Source organism: Eutrigla gurnardus, assembly GCF_963514095.1.
Source record: "Eutrigla gurnardus genome assembly, chromosome: 13".
Taxonomy (NCBI): domain Eukaryota; kingdom Metazoa; phylum Chordata; class Actinopteri; order Perciformes; family Triglidae; genus Eutrigla; species Eutrigla gurnardus.
In genome coordinates, this window is record NC_139936.1 from 21,927,460 (window position 1) to 21,948,842 (window position 21,383).

Genomic DNA, 21,383 nt, shown 5'->3' on the forward strand with positions numbered 1-21,383 from the left:
GCAAACACAAAATTACACACTAGTGTTCTTGCTAATTAACCGAGATGAAATAAAGGAAATGTGCATGTTGATGTCTTAATCTACTCATATTATTTTATCCCATTTACTCGACCTAACTCTCCTTTTCCTTCACTCTTGCTAGCATCTCGTGTTTTAATTATTTCTCCCGCCCTCTTCCTGAGCTGACAAATTACCACAGGTGACACTGACTGACATCAACAGTAACTAATGGCTAAAATTAAAGGCACAATCTGCGTGTTTTTTTTTTTCATTTTGTTTATCCCACTTATTCTTATTCTATTCAACTATTTACATCTACCTTGTTACATTTTCTCCATCTCTCAGTTCATCAGTTTTTCTTTCTTTTTTAAACTTAATTGCTGTCAGTATATTTGCCTTGTTATTTTCATCCAATTTTATGAGGAAATAACCTGTTTTAACCCTTGGCTTTTACACTGGGGCTACATTTGTAAATTCAGTTTTAGCACAAGCCAGTATCAGTGTTGGTTTGGGATAATAGTGACACATTCCTGGATGTCGTCTCTTTTGGTGTGGTAAAACAAGATGCAATAAAGGATATACTTAATTTTGTAGTGCTCACTGGTCACTCGAGGGGGTTTGTGCTTTCACCCAGCAGAGGAAAAACATCAGCCCTCTTTCTTCCCTCCGTTAGTGGAATTGATCAGCTGCTTCCTGGCTGTAAATAAAGAGGCATACTGTAATCCACTTGATAAATATCAAGCAGAATACGGCAATCAGCTGTAAGCAATTTACGTGTCTGTGCTCAAGCCAGCGGCTCGTGATTTTCTCTCCTGTCATCTATCATAGACCACACGCTTGGGCCAAAATACACAATACTCCCAAATTGCTGTCATATGGAGTGCAAGCCCTGAAAAAAAGCCCTTCATTTTTCCTTGTCTGTACTTCAAATAAACTTGTATTTGTTAAATAACTGGAGAGGGTTTTTTCTCTCCAATGCAACTTTTCAGAGAGAGGGATGGTGTAATGTGCCATTTCCTTTGTTTGTTGAAAGCTTGGCTGCTGGACTGTAATCTAGATGGGTTTGATCCCAGAGTAGATGCAGCCTGTTGAATGTTGGACGCTGCAAACGTCAAACTGATTCTGCTACAAGCTCCCAACGGCAAACATCCACGGGCTGTCTCAGTTTTCCTCCATTATTCATGTGCCTCTTCACATCCTCAGCAGTTAATCCCTCTGAAAAACCTTACATTTTCATGCACACGTCAACAAGAGGGATTCAAACAAACATTTGTCGGACACATCTAGCCAAAGCACCTTTCAGCAGTGTATCCCAACCGTTTTTATCTGATATACGATATAATGATAACTCATATATCATTTCCACGTACCCCCTGACAATTGCAGAAATACCCCCTTTGGTTCCCCTAGTATAGGGAATGTGTAGAGAGGTGGGACTAAACCATAGTTATATGCCATGGCCGCCCACGGAGGGGCAAAGGGGCCAGTGACCCTCTAATATTAAGTCTACTCTACATTTATGCCCAGAGAAGTTAATTACTCATAACACAATACAGTACAAGTTACGTTCTCATTGAAAGGGTGTTATCGTGTTTATTGTGTATATTTTGGAGAACCAAACCTATGGGGGTCAAATTAACTGCAGAGTCCCCCATTTGAAATGGTCTTAAACTGCCACTAGTTGCAGCAATGGATTTTTTCACACAGCCTGGCCTCCATTCAACTCTTATCCCAAACATCTAACAAAATTCACATGGACTACAGTGGCAGATTTTCTACAGAAACAAGATAAGACCTTGGCGTTGCATTTAGGGCTCACTTCGCCCTTCTCCAAACATGTTCTCTCAGCCAACATGCCAAGCACAACATCAGTCATCCCTGTTACGTGGCTTTGTGCCGGTTCTCTGTAACATGCAACCACTGAAAGAAAGAGGTATGAATCATGCCCAGTGCATTTTGTCTGCACCTCGCCCGAAAGAATTACAGAAAACTGAGAGTTAGAGAAAATCATGAATTGCATACAATCGACCTGAAGAAGAGAAGAAATGTTTTCAACAAGGGCAATCTAGGTTCACATGGTTAAATAGGAGGAAGTAATTCAATGGATATAATGTAGGGCATCAAGCTGAAGCCTTTGACTTGCGTATAAGCCAAATAAAGAAACAAATGAATAAAAACACTGTGGCTGTATGATAGTGTATATGTGTCTATTAGACATACAGAAGTGCATCCATTCAAAACTCATTCAATGTTTACATCGTTGTTATTGTTGCTGCTGCAAGGAATTGTTTACTTTTCACTATCTCAAAGCCATTATCATCTGTAATTTTAGCTGTTCCTGCTCACATTTTTGGACACATTGCAGTAGAACCGATAATGCCGAAAGACAATTTATGTTTGATTTACTGTGATGCATCACATTTCATTGTGTGATCATGAATCATGATAACAAGGTTACTTGTTTCAAATCCTATGCATCTTAATAAGTTACAAGCAAAGTTAATGTTTGGGGGTGAAAAACAATATTAGGTGGGCATTTTTTAAGGTCCATTGTTTAAGATGTGGCGCCGTCTAAGGTTGAAGTTTGCAACCAACTGAAACTTCTCCTGTGTGCCAAGCGTGCAGAAGAACTACTGTCACACAAACATGAATGGCCCTATCTGGAGCCAGTGTTTGGCTTCTATAGAAACATGGCGAAGAGGACTCGCTTGAGATATAAACGGCTGAGGAAACACAACAATTCTTATTTTCAGCTGATTTTACACTAATAAATCATACTTAATAACATTATAATAAATGTCTGGTTCTGTTATACAGCTCATATAAAGTTGTATGCTTCTTCTACAGTTCTTACAACAGTAGTGATGATTTATCAACAAATGCAGCAGTAGAGTGGGCCTACTCCCTGGACAGGTCACCAGACTTTCACAGGCCTGACACATGGAGGGAAACAACACACCTACGGACAATTTAGAGTCATCAACGAACCTGCATGTACCCGGGGAAAACTCCCGCTGACATGGGGAAGACACACAAACACCACATCGAAGGATGGCCACACCACCATGCTGTTGAGGATATATTGATGAGAAGAAATGACCTGATCCTAAAAGACCAATACAATAAGAATGTTTGATTGAGGTTACCTGTTTTAATTGATTGATTTCTGTATTTTGAGATATACAAAAATCAGGAAAAGGAGTTAAACTCAGTGGCAGGAGGGGACACAGTTCTGGTAATAAAATAGATAATTTTAGATTATTATAAAATGATTTAGCTATCAGGTGATGTCTTTTGGCTGCTCAGCTTATTCCAAATCAATCCACTGGCAAAGACATACAGCAGTAAGCTTATATTATGCCATACCAAGACCTTTAAGAGACTTTACCTCTGAATGAAGGCCAATTACAAGAGTTATTGTTCAGTTGTGACAAAAGGTCCCCACCTTAACGCTTGTTGTTTCCTTACGTTGAGCACAGTGACTAAAGATGTTGCCCTCATGTGAACCCCTCTGCAGGTCCACAGGGAGCTGATGACATACGTCATACATTGTTTGCATACCAGTCATCAAGCTGTCCACTGGGGCTCATTGGATGAGTCTAATAGCTTTAGCATGAGGCCAGTTTGTTTTCATCGTGGCCGTGTGCTGGCCACTTATTGTTTGTGTGCATCGCGGACAGCTATGTGTAAAGGAAGGACATTACCGCACACACACACACACACACACACACACACACACACACACACACACACACACACACACACACACACACACACACACACTCATGTATATGTGACATCCACACATTCAAAGAGCTGTACAGGATGCAACAGGTGATCCATCATCACATATTACCATTGTCAGGAGGTCACTTTCGCGTTGCCAGATCTTTAAGGAGGAAATTCAGACAGGGTGAGGTACAGGAAATACTTAAATAAGCCTTTTGATTAATGTCCTTTTTTTTACAGAGATGTTTTTCAGTTTCATACATGGACACAAACCTCATAAATGTTTTATTCTTTAAATGAATAAATATGTGGGTTTAACTTTTATTTTCTCCACTCAGTCCACTTACTTGCTTGTTCTGGACCTTTTTGATGGCATCGCACTAAGATATCATTTTGTAATTTCCATTTTTTATACTACTGCAGGCAAATTGTACTTTTTACTCCTCTACATTGCTTTGATAGCTTTATGAGTAGCATATAGACTAAGTAAACCTGGCCCCATTTTGCCAGCTGCAACATTAAAATGATGAACACATTAATGCAACACAAAATATAATCCAGTAATATAATATATGATTAAGATATGGGCCATTCTGCATTTTTTATTTTGCAGTGCCATTGCTACCTTTACTTAAGTTAATTATCTGAATCATTCATTTGCATATGATAGTGGAGTTTTATTGAATGAAAAGCTGGTAAATACATCTGCATACAGCATTTTATTAATAACAGGTATTCCTCCCAGTATGCTATACTCAGTGGTGGACGGAGTAAACGGAGTAAATTTACTTAAGTACTGTACTTAAGTACATATCCAGAGGATTTGTACTTTACTTGAGTGTTAGATTTCTTTGGTACTTATTACTCTTACTTGAATACATTTCCAAGACAAATACTTTTACTTTTACTCAAGTTAATTTCTAGAAAGTCTGAAAAGTAATTGTTACTTTCAGGTCTGTTTTTTTTATCTTTCTTTTTTTATTAAAGTACTATTGGACACAAGCTGTGTTTGTCAAAGAAGGAAACCATCACAGTGCACGCTCTCCACTGGGATCTACGTAAAAGCGGAAATACGTAATCCCTCCCCATAAGGATACATGGGGAAACAGAGTTTGTTGTGCTCCTATATTGTCCTTCCTGTAAAGACAAGTGACCTCACCATTGAGTTATTGAAAGCAGGGATGTAGTTTTTTGTAAAACAGTGATTCTCAACCAGTGGTGTGGGGACAACATTGGTCTTTGAGGGGGTTCCAGTTCCCAATGATAGAGTTGGACGGTGCAGGTTCATTTGGTTACAATTTCAATGATTGTTAATAAACATCTGCATCTGCAACATCTGCTGTAGTCCTGTGATCCCATTCATTTTATTTGAAATTTACTCTTACTTTTACTTAAAGTAAATTTAAAAGCATGTACTTTTGGATACTTAAGTACCTTTAAAAGCAAGTACTTTTTTACTCTTACTCGAGTACCATGTCGACTGAGCTACTTTTACTTGTAACGGAGTAAATTTTGACCAGTAGTATTTGTACTCTTAATCAAGTACTGGGGTCGAGTACTCTGTCCATCTCTGGCTATACTTTAATCTGCAACACGTTTACATTGCTTCCCTTTAACAAGTGTAAATGCAGTTTAAGTGTCTTATGCTTTGTTGATGTATTGCAAATGGTCCATAACTGCTTCTCTCCTGATTTATATATGGATCACACAAAATACTGTCTCTAAATAAATCTCTGATAAAAACAACAAATTAAACAGGTCACCATCCTGCACATCATCACTAAAGAGAGACGATAATGGAGGTGAAATAACAGTCTTCCGTCCTTTAAGTCCACCTTGAGCGGCCCACTTCCAGCTGACCCTGGTGATTACAGCTGAAGCACAGAGCCACTCAAGTCTGTTACACCAACAATACAAAGAGTCTGACACAATGTCATTCTGCTTTTTAAATGATCAATAAGAATTAAAGTGCCATCGATTTCACAGAAACCTTTACTTATTCTCTCTCTGGTGGGCGTTTAATGGACATCGTGAAACACATTTCAAGCTGTAGCTTCGGTGAAAGGTGGTGAAACATTTGTCTTCAGGCTCTAATAAATTCTTCCACGATCAGAGGAGCCCGACCTGAAGAACATAATGACCAATGAAACAGGAAACTTCCTCACACACTAACCAAAAAGCATTTTCTCTTCAAGTACATGTGCAGTAAGAAGACATTATTAAAAGGACTGTAGAGGTGAGACCTGGAGCTCTTGAATCTCATGTTATTGCATTAAAAACTCATCATTTGTTTCACACACAGAAACCTCAGGACTTCAAATAACCTGAGCCACTAAATGTAAAGACGTTTCGTGTGAAGGCTTGTTCATCCATTCAAGAGCTCTAAAAAGGGTATCTTTTATGTTGAAATACATCATTTTTATTCTATTCCATAGTTTTAAATATTTTAAAACATGTTTAAAGGAGATTAGTTTTTTTTTTTCATGAGCCCCAAATCTGTTTGCCAGTGTAATGGCTCACTTATTGTCATACTGTGAACTGAATGCCAGCTCTCAGAAACAGTTTTGTTATTAGTGCTGCACTTCCTGTATATTTCAGTGTCATGATCATGGAGAACAAACTTGTCTTCTCTGATATCTTTACATCCAGAACTTCACAATGTGTCACAGAACCAGTCTGGTCCCACAAATGTACACAACCACATTTAGGAGGCCAACCCTGAAAGGAGGTATGACCCATGACCTTCTCAGTGTCCACGTGATTTCAGTTTGTTTTAAGACAGACTTTAAAAATATGTGAACATGGCTCCATTTATTGATATAAATTAAAAATAATCTAAACTGAACAGTAAATACATGATGAGAATACATAAAATATAAAGCAAATGATTTAATGGAAGATTCCATCATATTCAACACATCTTACCCTAAATCGTTCTGTAACCCAGTGACGCAGGGAGGTGATTTCCATCGTTTAACGCTGAATCAAAAAAAGAAAACGAGTGTTTGCAGACAGATTTCCACCATTATACACATGTGTTCGTGCATTCATGACCTAAATATCGCCGTGAGCAGAGAGAAAGGAGGGCAAACCCACAGGGCTGCTGGTCCAATGGGCAGCATCACATCCTGTCTGACTGAACTGGATGAAAAGTTGGAGCCGAGGCGGAGCGGACACAAGAGCACCGGGATCCCGGGCACGCGCTGCTGCCACGGGCTTTCTAATTGATGATCTGACGATGGATTATTTTTTCTGGAAGGAGTCGGTTTAAAGAAGGATGTCTTGTGTGGATATTTCGTCCGTGATGTTCTGGGGAAACTTTTATCTGAAGATGTGTTCGCTGCTTTTGGGAGGTTTTACATGTATGAAGTATGTTTTTTCCCCTCTATTCCAGCACAGGTCGTCTCTTCTCGTTCCTCTAATATTTACACCCTATAGCTGGTAATTAACATAATCTTGCATTCCTGTTAATTTCGACTAAACGAAGGACAACACGGACTCCGGTTTGCCACCCAAACGCAGATCCCTTTTGGCGGTTTATGAATGCAGCTGTAATCACCCGAGGGAGCCTCGAGTACTTAAACGGGTCCATCACGAGACAATCAAGCTCCTTTATGCCTCGAGATCAGCTGCAGTCTCCGCGCATTGTCTGTTATGAATAGACCAATCTCCAATCGAGTCTCTTCACTTTGGAGATTTTTTCGATTTTCGATTATACAGCTATTGAAATTAGGATGCGCCGCTTTTCCCTCTCCCCCTCTCCCCCTCTCCCCCTCTCTCTCTTGGCTTGGTGGCCCCGGTGCCTTTTCTCGATTGCCAGATGAAATTGACACTCGTGTTGCCACTTAGAAAGCGAAGCATTTCAATCCGCCGCTAATTGCAGATATAGCGCCATCCTTTCTTTCACTGTGTTTGATTGCATGGGAATACAGTCTCCTATTGCGCGCAAGAGGGATGATCGATGCTACATAGATTTCCCCCCTTCTTCGTCTTCTAATTACATCAAAATGTCTTTTGTCGCCAGGGTTTAAATGCAGGAGAAACTGATTATTGGTTGTTTTGGACCGGATATAGTGTGGGTTGGGGCAGAGATGCGTAATGCGCAGAGCGAGCTCCATCTTCTCTCCAAATAGGCAGCGTTCAAGACCCCGAAAATGGTGAGTCACAAACACCTGGGCGAGTTTGCTTTGCAACCTTTTCATTTCTTTTAATCTGTGTGAGATTTACACTTGTTTTGTGGATGTTTTTACCCGCTGTTGGATAACCTCCGCAGGACTCTGGATTTGGCAGAGGTTCAGATTTGAATCAGAGTTGGTCTGTATGATGAGGGATGTCGCGGAGAAGACACCAGAACTCCGTTTCGCCACTTTTTTAGTTTGCGGGTTATATTTTAAAAGAATGTAACGTGAATAGGTTGAGATACTTGTGTTATAAAATGTGAATGAAACAGATGTGGAAATGTCATCGCACATGCGTAGATAGAATTAACGTAATTGTAAATGTAGCCTAAAGAATGCCACTAAACCAAATTTAAACCTGCGGATTATATAATTAATACTATTGGTTCTATTGGGGTTTTTTCTTGATCATCGGTTTTTGCTTTGACAATTAATAAGAGATGTAATAGAACGCGTATTTGTTTGACGCAGTCCAAGTCGGAGGTGAAGAAGGAGTCCGGTGAGTCCGGGGAGTCCAGTCCGTCGGAGGCCGCCTGCCTCTGCTCTCCTCCGGCGGCCCAGAATCAGTGCGCAAGCTGCGGCATGGACATCCATGACCGCTACCTGCTGAAGGTGAGACATACGAGGAAACACGGCGGACTAAATATTTACACTCTCAGAAATAATACAGAAAAATGTGCGCACGAAGTTTCTATATATTTCAGCTCATAATTTAGGACTCAGATTGACGTCAACAAAAGATGTTTCTCCTCAGCCTAATTTCTTCCTCCTGTTTCTAGAAATAAACGAAAGTGTTCATAAAACGCGTTGATTAATAAGAAGGTCACGTGTCGCTGTTTGCTCTCCGCAGGTCAACAACCTGAACTGGCACGTGGGGTGTTTGGAGTGTTCCGTGTGCAGAGCGTCTCTGCGACAACACAACAGCTGCTACGTCAAAAACAAAGAAATCTACTGCAAACTGGATTACTTCAGGTATTTAAAAAAATACGTTTTCTTCTGAGATGCTTGACGTTATTATTATTATTTTTTTTTTATAACGCGAGCATTTTCTAAATGTTACAATCTTAACAGGCTTTTATTTTTACAACATCAAGTTCATTCGATCAAATAAAAAGCGTAAATAAATGTCAAATTATTTAGGTCGATAAGTAAATCCAGCTATGGATCCACTTCATTGAAACATACATTTTAAAATAAATGGATATTCTTCTAATAATCAAAATGTTATGAATTATTAATAACCTAATTTATTTTGAATGATATTAAAATCAAATTAGTCGATTGCCGAAATTTTGAGTTAATTCAAACGTTTACTTTTAAATGGTTATTTATTTCGTCCGTTTTTTTTTTGCCCTGCTCGCTTTGTTTCTACATGTTGATGCGGTTTAATACATTTCAAATGGACCGTGCATACATAACAATTCATAGTTTTGAGGCAAATTAATTTATCTGCAGATGTATTCAATAGCATTTGTTGAGTATTTGAAAAACGAAAGAAACACGAAAAATAACGAGCCTTTAAACTGTTCCCACGAGGTACATCTGCGACTGCGTCAAAATAATGATTCTGATTATATTTTCCTTTCGTCCTCTTTTTTTAAATCTCATTGAATCCCCAAATTCATGTAAACGATCCCTAATGAACACATGCCTTTGATACAATACTCGAAGAGCTTCCTTCCTGTTGTTTTCCATATTAATAAAAAACAGAACATAATTGTTTCTAGACATGCAGGAATCCTGTCTAGAAATATCATCCTGCAGCAGGGTGATATTTCAGTGCTTCTCCTCAATCCTGATTAAATAAAGACGAACCAAATATTTTTTTAATTATTCTTCAAAACATTTTACCCCTGGGTGGAAAAAGAAGGACATTCTAGTGACAGGTGACAAATATTATTTCATGCAGCTGATACATTATCTGGGTGTTTTACCTGTAATTCATATTTTCTCCCCAAGATCATCTTTTTCTGTCAAAAATGATCGATGAACACAACTCCCAAAATAAGTTTTACCAAGCAGGCAGAGTGGGCGGCTGCATGTCAATGAGATTTAGTCATTTGACTGATTGCAATGTGTTTGTCTACTAAGGTACAATATTAACTGCACTAATTGCTGATTCCATGTCCGGGTTAAGACCAAACTTCAGCTGATGAGTTGGGAGTGAGAATATGTTTTAGTTTACATTGTGCTCACATGAATTTAAATCATCACAAACTACAGATGCCTCCATTAGCATGGACACATTCATTCAGAGACGCCCCTGGACACGGACATAACCAGCCCCCACCACCTCCCCTATAGGAGGAGACTAAAAGAGAGGCTGGGATGCCACAACACATCGACTGTAACAATCCTCTGTATATGATATGCAATACTACAGCAAACTATAAATATTTTGTGAAGCCATGAAAGAAAAACAGAGGTTGTATTTTATATTAAATGAACTGGAGCCTCAGTGTGCTGTAATATGAAGGGAAACATGAACAGACGTTGGATGGAGATCTCTCCTTTTATCAGATCGTGTAACCTACAGCCAACCTTCACCTGCCCGTTTCCTTCCTCCTCACAGTAGGTTCGGCACTAAGTGCGCCCAGTGTGGCCGGCAGGTGTACGCCAGTGACTGGGTGCGGCGGGCTCGGGGCAGCGTCTACCACCTGGCCTGCTTCGCCTGCTTCTCCTGCAAGAGGCAGCTGTCCACCGGGGAGGAGTTTGGCCTGGTGGAGGGCAGGGTGCTCTGCCGCAGCCACTACGACATCATGCTGGACAACCTCCGCAGGGCTGCCGAAAACGGTAACAATCACACCAAACACCTGATGATGCCGTTTGGGTTACAGGAATAAAATATGGGAGAGACAACTATTGAGCTCGAAAGCTTCCAATCCTCCCTCTCAAGTAGCTTTTTCCGCTCTGGATGACAACATGCACTCAACCCAGCCCTCTGTTACTCGCTCATTGAGTGGACTATCAAAATACTACAAATCCTGCTCTGTTGTCAACTGAAGCTTCAAGGCTTCATCATGCCTCATTTTCAACATGAAATGCCAATATTTGTGAATCCAAGACAAAGATGTGAGGACAATACGCTAAAGGAGGAGAGGAATATCCCCCCCTCAGTTCATATGTTACAATTCAGAAAGCAGAAGAAAAGTCAAAAGGACCGTAGAGTTGACACTGATAATAAGTTATAGTGGACTGCTCTCGGCTTTCAGGGAGGAAACCGCTGTGCGGTTGTAGGCAAGAAAACATTTGAATTGTGTCGCATGGGTTGTTTGGAGAAATGCTTTGCGTAACGTCACTGTGACTGAAAGATCGTTTTGGGGCTGAAGTGAGAGTGTGAGGCCTGTTGTGATTGTGCTCTCTCAAAGGAACAGGACTGACTCTGGAGGGGGCGCTGCCCTCCGACCAGGACTGCCAACCAAAACCAGCCAAGAGGGCACGGACATCGTTCACTGCTGAACAACTGCAGGTGTGTGTGTGTGTGTGTGTGTGTGTGTGTGTGTGTGTGTGTGTGTGTGTGTGTGTGTGTGTGTGTGTGTGTGTGTGTGTGTACCATTGCCTGTTGTTGTCTGCGTGTACTATATATGTGTGTGTTTATGACTGGGTGTCTCCTTGCAGGTGATGCAGTCTCAGTTCGCTCAGGACAACAACCCTGACGCTCAGACTCTACAGAAACTGGCAGAAATGACGGGACTGAGCAGACGAGTGATACAGGTAGGAAATAATGAATCATTCGGTCTGTGGTTCCCATCTGGGGATTTAAGGGGATAGCAAAGAAGAAAAGGAATGTAACATTTGTGTTGGACTTTTCTGGTGAAATAACAAGACAGGGTTGGTTTCCCTCCTCGGGCCTCTGAAAAAGGAAACTATTTGAAAAGGGGAAAGTCGCTTTCACATTTTGTTTGCAGATGGCTAGTTGTGATGAGGGGTCACAAGATACTGTTGACACGACTCAATGCTACATATGAGCGTGAACATGCAGTATACTCACATAAGGCCTTTTGAAGGCTCATGACAATTTTGTGAGTATTTAAACAAATATCCCCATAAATCCACAGAATTTGAATTTGGCTCTGAATGTTCTTGTGTGTAACCTGTTAAAATGAAGCGTTGTCTATCTGTGACCTGGGTTTGCTGCTGAAATTGCCCGATTTGAAGAGACCAGACCAGGTTCCAGTATCCAAAAAGAACATTTTTAAAAAGTTTTCATCTTTTCCATTTTTTATCCCAATTGAATCAAGTTGTGACTCCTCAGAGGTGGATGGGAACTACAGCTCAGCACTACAAACTCTGACCAATGAAATTCTCTGAGGGGAAACAATGTACCTTCATTCTAAGTTACATTCTAACACTAATCTGAGGGGTACAATCCTCCCACAGCACACTGGAAAGATTCATCTGGCAGATACAAACAAACTGAACAAACGTTTCCACAATGTTGTCGTTGAGCAGATCGCTGCATGTTCACTATCGATACTATTTTACCAGGTTTGGTTTCAGAACTGCCGAGCTCGACACAAAAAGCAGCCGCCTCAGAGCGGCTTCTCTCAGAGCGGCTTCTCTCAGAGCGGCTTCTCTCAGAGCGCTCCAATGTCCAGGATGCCTCCGTCGCTGCCAGACGACATCCACTATTCACCGTTCAGCAGCCCGGACCGGCCGCATCTACTGGCCCTGCACGGATACCTGGACAGTGAGTTGGAGGGTCTTCATATCAGCGCCACTTTGTTAGGGACGTTTGTCGAGGGAAACAATAATTATATTTCCTTTAGAATGATTTTCACCGCTTAAATGGTTTGATTGTGTTTAATAATCTATTTCCCTCCATTATAATCAACGAATCAGTAACTAAGAACATTTAACATTTAGACACTGAACATATTTGAGGTATTTATATAAAATATGATGCACCATTGTAAAGTGAAGAACTGAACTGGAATAGTTCAAATAAGTTCCATCACGACTAACTGCAACACAAAAATTCTGCTTGCACAATAAGGGATCAGTGATAATAATCCAATTATATAACACGGAGTAGAATAAGAAACAAAGCATCATAAGTACTTTTACTTGAATACTTTATGTACATTTTGTAACAATACTTAAGCCGTTTTTTTTCTTCCATAAAATCAGCAATTTTTTTATTATAAATAAAAATGTCTGCAAAAAGGCAATTAAGACAAATTGTTGAAGGCCAAAGCTTTAAACACTGTGTTGTAGTTTAAGAATGATTCATATTGAATATATCCTGAATATGCTAGTTTGTATCTGCCATCAGCAGCATTTTCTTGAGCTAAATGACATCAGCATACTCACGTCGCTCCATAAAATTAATGTTGTCCCTCTCGTCTTCTCTGTGCAGCTCATCCCTTCTCCGTCCTCGCCGCCCCGGGCCACCTCACCCATCCATCCATCTCTCTACCACAGCTTCCCATCAGCCGCTGACCTCCTGTGTCTACGTTTCTTTCTTTTCTTCATTTTTTTTTTTTTTTGCATCCTCACCACTCTGATGTTGTGAAGAAAAAAGAAATCCTTTTGGACGTACCATCTGCTTTGGTTGCGAGCCCAATCCCCCGGGGACATGCAGGACCTCGGCGATCTGTTTTCAATCATTGGATTCTTCTTCGCTGTGAGACCGCTGAGTTTAACTTGTCTTTTAAAGACAACAGACTGTGGAGAAACATGCCAACATGGACACTTTTTTCTGTATGATGCGGAGAAGAAGGCCACTTTTATTTTATTTTTCCTCTTTTTGATGGGACACAAAACATTGCATCAGGTCAGGATTGTTTTCCTTTTTGTTTACCCGCTCATACAAGGAATTGTAATTGTATTGCTGCAATAGGACAACAGGGAGTTTTGTAGCAGTAAATCCTCAGTATTTGTTTTTTTTTTTGTATTGGTGATGAGCACATTTGCAGCTTTACTGTTGTTTGTTGTTGTATTGTTGTTGGAGAACTCTTATTTATTCAGAACAAAAACTAAAAAAAGCACTTTTAAATGTGTCTTGAAATGAAATAATTCAGTGATTGTACATTGTAAATACTGCGACAGTTTAATAAAAATGCATTGGAGCTGTTACGTAAATGTAAGAGTTGGAATAATTGAGGATCAGGTTTAATTGACTTACGCAGAGAAACAAAAGGGAGAGTGTTTCTATGTGTGTGGCTGAAAATGACAGACAGGAATGCACTTTTTACACTAAGAACTTAAAAACGGTTGCTTGTCAAAGACCAATTACCCGCAGTAACCTATTATCGAGAGCAATATCCTCCGACAAACCTGCACATCATCTCCAATTTGCATGCTGTATTTAACAGGAAATGTGCTCAATCCCGCTGTGAAAGCGTGGCTATAGATCAGGCAGCTTGTTGGCTTTTGTGAGGCCTTTTAACACAGATTAGCTACAGTTGTTACATTGATCGACAGCACTTAAGGAGCTGCAGTGTGAAGAATGAATGGGATACTTTCAGTTAAAGGATATCATTAGATCTTCATTTTCCAAAGTGGATAATTTTTTTGTTTTTTTGTTGTCTTTTTGGTTGGGGGGGGTTACCACTAAAGTTAATTCATGCCCACGCACCTCCAGTTTCACGATCCTGAGATCAGCCCAACATACAGACAACATGTGATATTGACATTTGAGAATTTCAGAAAATCTGATGATGTATCAGCCAGTATAGATTATTTTTTATGTTTAGATACACATAACATATACAACGGATCCCTTAAATCGGTTCCTTTTATGTAGCTCAACATGTTTGATTGCTTGCAAAGAGTCAGATAAGATAAAAAGGCCAATAGCCAGTTAGCTTAGCAACTAGCCTTGCTCAGTTCCAATGTACAATGAATACATCTGCATCCAAATTATATTTTGTTTTGCAACTCCCAGCCAAGAAATAGTGCTGCATCCTCAGTGACTGTAAACTTAGTGTATTGTAGTTTATTACTTTTCTTGGACGGAGCCAAGCTGCCTGTTTCTCGCTGTTTCCAGTCTTTATGCTAAGCTAGGCTAACAGGCTTCATATTTAGTTTACAAACAGGAGAGTGATCCTCATCGAACTCTAAAGAATGTGTTTTTTTATTTCCCCAAATGTCTAACTATTCATTTAAAAAGTTAGCAAGATCAGGAAGTGCAGTTAAACAATTAAACCCACAGTGCTCTCTGGCTTACAAAGTATGTATTTTGTACTTCTGCCCAACAGATTTTATACCAATTTTTTTTTGCAATAACATAACATCGGCTATTTTATCAGGTTCCACTTGAAACTAACTGAAATCAACGGCTATTTTCCTTGTTGATTAACATCATTTAGCCCAAAGTTCACAATGGTAATTTTGCAGCATGGTTTCCATTACCTCGCCTTCGTTTAGCTCAAAGACAAAGCCCAAAGCCCCACCTGCTGCAGAGCAAAACAAGTAACTGTTAATATCAGATATCAAATATAAGAATTGAATATCAATGACATTAACCATCCTTGGCAGCTGCTGTTATTAATGGATATTTTCTCTATGCTATTAGAGCATCCCCAAAGCTGGTTGGTCGTGTCTAATGGTAACCCTCAATTTACAAATGTGTTGTGGAGAGGATAAGATAGGACGTCAGGCAGTGACCCTCGAGAGAGTTTTTACAAATCTGGGTGACCATCTATATACAATTATTTTCTTTGAATAATAATAATTAATTATCTTTGTTATCATGGTTCAAATTACGGGGGAGCTAAGGGGAGCTCGGCAACATAACAATTTGTTATGTTATGGCTATGTGACATATTCATTTATTACAAACTGCATGCAGGAGTTGTATGTGTGTGATTGACCTGGTGGAGCTGGTTGAGAGTTGTACTGAAGCTGCAGTAACTCTAGTCCTGCACCCCGACAGAAACAGCTACTCTCGTAAATGTTTTTTTCTACACATTTTCTCAGAGGAATTTAAAAACAGGTGGACACACATTTTGAGTGAAAATACAGACAGAGTGCGATCACATCTGCATGGCCCAGTTTCAGGTGACAGCAGTGTTAGCTTGTGTTCCGTGTCAGCCTTCACACAAACAGCAGAACCACAGCCAATAGAACCACACGCACAAAGGTTCCCTCATACCACTCAGAGATCAGGTGGATGTGAGTGTCTGCATCATTTTTATTTCCTATATGCTGAATGTATGTGGGTCTTTGAGTGGGAGTGTAGCCTTACTGCATATCACTCTCATTTGTTCCTAAACTTTACCTTGAAGCCAAACTTTTTTCCCCTCCAATCAATCACTTTTAATCAATTCAATCCGGCTGGAAAGCTTTTCGGGGGAAAACGATGCTCCTTCTTGTGAAATCTTAGAACAAAGCTGTCTATATGCTGAGCAGAGAGATGATTATTGGGCTGACAGTTTGGGCCACCTGCCAGCACTACGCTGTAAAAACGTACATTTCTTACCCATTTAAGTCCCTCTCAGATACGAGCGCTCGAGGCAGCGTTTAGGCATGTCTTCTCTCCATGCACAAGCATCCCTGAGCGTTTAAGCCGCCCCGTTTTGTCATCATGTCATGCGTCCGACTCGGTGACTGGCAGCTTCAAGTGGTTACAGATGAAAGCGGGCCCCCCATGCTAATGAATAGGCCCCTGATTGCAGAGCTGCTCGCTCGCTGAATTACAGCGTCGCCCTCCTAATGAGCAGATACACTGCAGTGCCCCTCGTCTCTGCGTATTCACATTTCTCTCCTTCACGCTGATGAGCTCTCCCGTGCACAACAGTCAACAAAACCTCAGTGGAAGATTGCAACCAGCTATCTTCATCAGCCTCCTCCTCCTCAAGTTTATTTCAGACGCTGCCATATGCTTCTGGTTTTTTCCCCCCGCTTCACTTGAAGATATTATATGGCCGAGCCGATGATGGCATGCAAAGTATCTTAATGGCTGACAACGTCTCAGTTTCAACATTACAATAACATCATTTGAATAACGCGATATCTCATGTAAAGGTAAATATAAGCACAGAAAGGCTTTCTTGATGTATATGAGGAGTAAAATATCATAAAGATAAATTCATCATGTCACTGCAGACAATTCTGATCCGATAAAATGTGTTTCGTCTTAATTTAGTTTGCATCAAAGAATAAAACCTTTGTATCAACAGCTGCCTTTTTCCTGCAATCCCTTAAAGCATCATATCTAAATATAATGTCATCCATCAGCTGTTTGGTGACACGAGAGAGGAAGCCAGCAATTTCAGCCCCTTTCCCACTAAACGGTGACTAAATGTGTTGTTCAGAGTTGGACTATCTGAGGCTTCGGAGCAGGACCACGTCAACAAACACCAGTGGGAGGGTTAACACAAGTGAACATTTTTAGGTGACACATTCTCTCTTCAGGCAAACTGGACCACGATGAATTTACTTTGTGGCTCAGGGTGTTTTGTTTAAATGTGGATATTGCACAGGCCTACCATTTAAGCCTGGCTATAAAAGCGACACACAACTGGATTCAGTATCAAGTTCCCAAACAAGGCCAAAACAAAGCAAAGTGAATTTATTTGATTCTAAAGGTTGGTGCATAGTGTTCTCCAGAAAGTCTGAGAAATAAACAAAGAAACTTTCTTTCATTTGTAAACCGTGACTCTTACAGTTGCACACGAGAGCAGAAAAAAGGGGCTGACGAAAAGCAAGGAAAATGGCTGAAACATATGATTCACTTCAGCCAGGCTGACGGCCAACAGTGCACGATGCGAAAATAAACACGGGACTCCACAGCAGGTTCCCAGAATGTATTTATATTGGGAGAGACGACAACGGCTTTTGAAATATCACAGCACTTCAGTTTGATTTATAAGAAGCTGGAGCAGGATCTAAATCACTCTCCTGAGGCATGTTGGAGGTAGAGATGCCGGTTTGCTGCGTGTTGGGAACAGATGCTGGCGTCACTGTACAACACACTGGAGGACTGGGGATTCTGGGAATTACACACTATTAGGTTTACATGGTGACTATATCGTCGAGTGTTCGGAGTGATGAAGAAACTCTCTGAAAAGAGATGATTTTCATTATTATTTAACAAGAACAAATTCAAACAGTGGCAGAAGAAGTACTCAGATCTCTTCCATAAGTGAAAGTAGTAATATCACAGTGTACAAATACTCTCTTACAAATACATGTCCTGCATTAAAATGTAATTAATAATACATTTAAAGTACAAAACTAGTACTCAATATGCAAAATTCCCAATTTATATTTTTTCGTTTTCACCCCTCGTGTGAAAAGACGGCCAGCAATGTTTTCCAGCTCTGCATGGGCGACCGTGAGGTGTTCCCAGGCCAGATTAGATATAATCCCTCCAGCATGTTCTGGTGCCGGGGCCTCTTACCAGTCAGATGTGCCCAGAAAACCTCTAAAGGGAGGCATTCAGGCTTCATATGCCCAAACCACTACAGCTGTTCCTTCAGACGCGAAGGAGCACCATCTCTACTCCAACACCCTCTCGATGCCTGAGCCCCTCACCCCATCTCCAAGCCTGAGCCCAGCAACCTTACAAAGGAATTTGGCATTTTGGCCGCTTGTCTCTGTGATCTCATTCTTCCCAAAGCGTATGACCATAGCTGAGAGTCAGAGTGTAGATGGACCGGCAAAGTCGGGAGTTTTGCCTCCCTCTTCACCACAATGGTCCGGTACAACACCATCACTGCTGGCGCTGCACCAAATCACCTGTCATCTCACACTCACTCATGAACAAGACTTTGAAACAGGCCAACTTCCTCGCTCGTGGCAATGAATCACTCCCAAGCCGGAGGGTGCAATCCGTCATTTTTTCTGGCAGAGAACCATGGTCTCAGACTTTGAGGTACTAACTCAAATCCCAACAACTTCACACTTGGCTGCAAACCACCTTCATGTGTGCTGAAAGTCACGGTCCGAAGGAGCAACAGAACCACATCATCTGCAAAGACCAGAGACAGAATTCTGAGGTCCCCAAAGTGGACAGTCTCCTCCCCCAAACTGCAACCGATGAAAATCACAGAATCCATGACAACTGACAATCGTGGCAGAGGTCAGCATTCATTTTTGGATTACATTTTGTAACAAGTACAAACTACTTACTGTTTGTACATTACTTGAGTAAATGTACTTACTTCCCACCACTGAATATGAAATTACCCTTCTTATCAAACATATAAATTATAGGAAAAATACCATATATAAAGACATCCGAGTAATAAAAAAAACAAAATGTCCTGTATTGACAGAAAAACAGAATAAATAAATAAAATTAAACCACCACCAACAATCTGAATTTGTAGAAATAAAACATACAATTTAGTATATTCATCTGCGTTATAGATCTCACAACAGACTGTTTAAATGTTTTGACCTCTCACACATATTATTATGTCACGTGGGGCAATTAGCTCCTAATGGTTGCTTAAATGTTATCATTAGTACAAGGTGATTGATTATCAAGCTGCGGTCCTTCAGTTTGCTACGTGTGGACGGCCCCTAATATACTCTAATCTCCATTACAGACAAAAAGCAGAAAGCGCCTAGCGTCCGAGAGAGTTGCTTATATAAATAGATATAGATTAAATTCTAAGACATCTTCAAAGACTCTCTCATCTTCCCTTACAGTTATTCAGAAAGCAACTAAGCCATGAAGAAAGCTCAGAAGACTTTTAAGAGGTTTCTCCAGCAGAGGAGAAATGGAGTGATACTCTCCGGACGCTGCATGACAGTGAGTTAATGAAACCATCGCTATGATTAGCTCATGCAGGGATGATATTTGTGGTCAATCACTAGAGATGTGCTCCCATCTCCGAGCTGATACAGTCATGTCTGAAAAAACACAAAACTATTTGGAAGCTGGAAAAATATAGTGTTTTGGACTTGGCCATTATTTACAGAAACTAATTTAAGTTTCCATTTTCTCCTGTTAATGTTTACAAATATTTTGTTGTAGAAGGCCTTTGGCTTACAATGTATTCAACAGAGGATTCAAATAAAATACTATTCCTAGACCATGAGTAAGCCGATCCATTTCACTCTCCGTTCTATGCCTGTTAATCACCAGTGCATTTTTCTCTTTCATCAAAGGAACTCATAATTACCCAATACACAGCGCTACAGAGCTTTTTATCCTCTTTTAACCAATTGTTTGGGCTTTAGGGTTTGTGACTATCACAAGAAGCTAAAGACACAAATATGTGTCTAAGGAGTCGGTGGAGACCAAATTAAAGCTACAGAAAACTCCAGAAGTTCGAATTTTAAATATAATCATTGGCCCAAAATTAAAGTACAGGAAGGGGAAAAAAGGACAGGCATTCGTGCCACGACTCGAAGGCCAACCATCTGCTGATGGAATGCTGTGAAAAATATAAACACATTTAAAATAAAAACCACACATAGAAATAAAACACCCCAAACAATATATATATATATATATATATGAAGAGGGCTGAAGTGAAGCCAGAGGTCTCACCTGCTGCCAATCAGCCTATTTAACCGTTGCTGATTGGCCATGAGCTTTTCCATGGTCCTACTTCCCCTCTGCTACATTTTAATAATCGTAGGCATGTGTGTTGTCTGTATATCTTTAAATACAGTATATATATAGTATATGGTGTCATGGTTCAAACTTCATGTTTTGTAACTTCAACTTTATTGCCCAGAGTTGTTATAGCAGCATGCAGCATCTGATCTGTACACGGAGTATGTTTTCTACCCACAAGGTGGCAGTACATCCACGCTGCATGGGGAATATTGGGTGACATTGCAAATAAACTTTCATAATGGAATCCAGCTATAGTGCCTTTAACAGCAAACTATAATTGTCTTTTGTTGGGACAGTGTTGGACTTGATTCCACCTCACTGTTGAGAACTGAACAGGTTCAATGTATTACTGTGTCTGAAGATGGACAAGTGATAACATCTGTATCCGTCTGTTTGATTACAAACCACACAAATGAAACTGTTGACACTGAACAGTCCATGTATGAATGTATGTGAATGGCAAAGGGAATTTAATGAATTAACAAGCAGCTCTCAACCTTGAAATGACACCCCCTCCTTTATTTGCTCTTAAAGTATCTATTTGATCATGTGGATGATGTTAGTTTGGAAATCATAGCCTTTTTCACTGTTTTCTGTGATTGTGTGTGTGTGTGTGTGTGTGTGTGTGTGTGTGTGTGTGTGTGTGTGTGTGTGTGTGTGTGTGTGGGTGGGGTCAGGTGGATTGTGAGGCACTAAACCAGGTCAGTGTCACTGTGTGATCTGATCCTACAAAGAGAATAATGCTCACCAGAGGAATTTCACAATACAGTACCAGAGATTGCATACAGTATAACAGCACGAGAGGGCATGAGATAGTTGACACTTTTCAAAAAGGTGTGTTTCTGTGTGTGTGTGTGTGTGTGTGTGTGTGTGTGTGTGTGTGTGTGTGTGTGTGTGTGTGTGTGTGTGTGTGTGTGTGTGTGTGTGTGTGTGTGTGACTATAAACTAGGTTT

At 40.4% G+C, this 21,383-nt stretch overlaps 2 protein-coding genes across 4 annotated transcripts in view; one reads left to right on the forward strand and one right to left on the reverse strand.

Moving 5' to 3' along the window:
* pmpca (peptidase, mitochondrial processing subunit alpha) overlaps positions 1 to 14,819 on the reverse strand; it is a 68,134-nt gene extending 53,315 nt beyond the window's left edge. Inside the window, exon 1 of the mRNA XM_084024331.1 lies at positions 14,813 to 14,819. Coding sequence (XP_083880457.1) covers positions 14,813 to 14,815 — 3 coding nt within the window. The 5' untranslated portion in view covers positions 14,816 to 14,819. The remainder of the gene's footprint in view (positions 1 to 14,812) is intronic.
* lhx6b (LIM homeobox 6b) lies at positions 6,930 to 13,985 on the forward strand. Of its 3 annotated transcripts, none has more exons than XM_084024414.1 (9): positions 6,930 to 7,098; positions 7,754 to 7,886; positions 8,379 to 8,519; positions 8,758 to 8,879; positions 10,480 to 10,700; positions 11,276 to 11,376; positions 11,526 to 11,621; positions 12,396 to 12,597; positions 13,267 to 13,985. In XM_084024414.1, exons 2-9 carry the CDS (start codon positions 7,884 to 7,886, stop codon positions 13,347 to 13,349), a joined length of 969 nt encoding a protein of 322 aa, XP_083880540.1. In that variant the 5' UTR covers positions 6,930 to 7,098; positions 7,754 to 7,883; the 3' UTR covers positions 13,350 to 13,985. The 3 variants fall into 3 exon arrangements, with proteins under 3 accessions (XP_083880540.1, XP_083880542.1, XP_083880541.1); XM_084024416.1 differs by having other exon boundaries at positions 10,483 to 10,700; XM_084024415.1 differs by having other exon boundaries at positions 6,930 to 7,091.
* Positions 14,820 to 21,383: the final 6,564 nt, after the last annotated feature.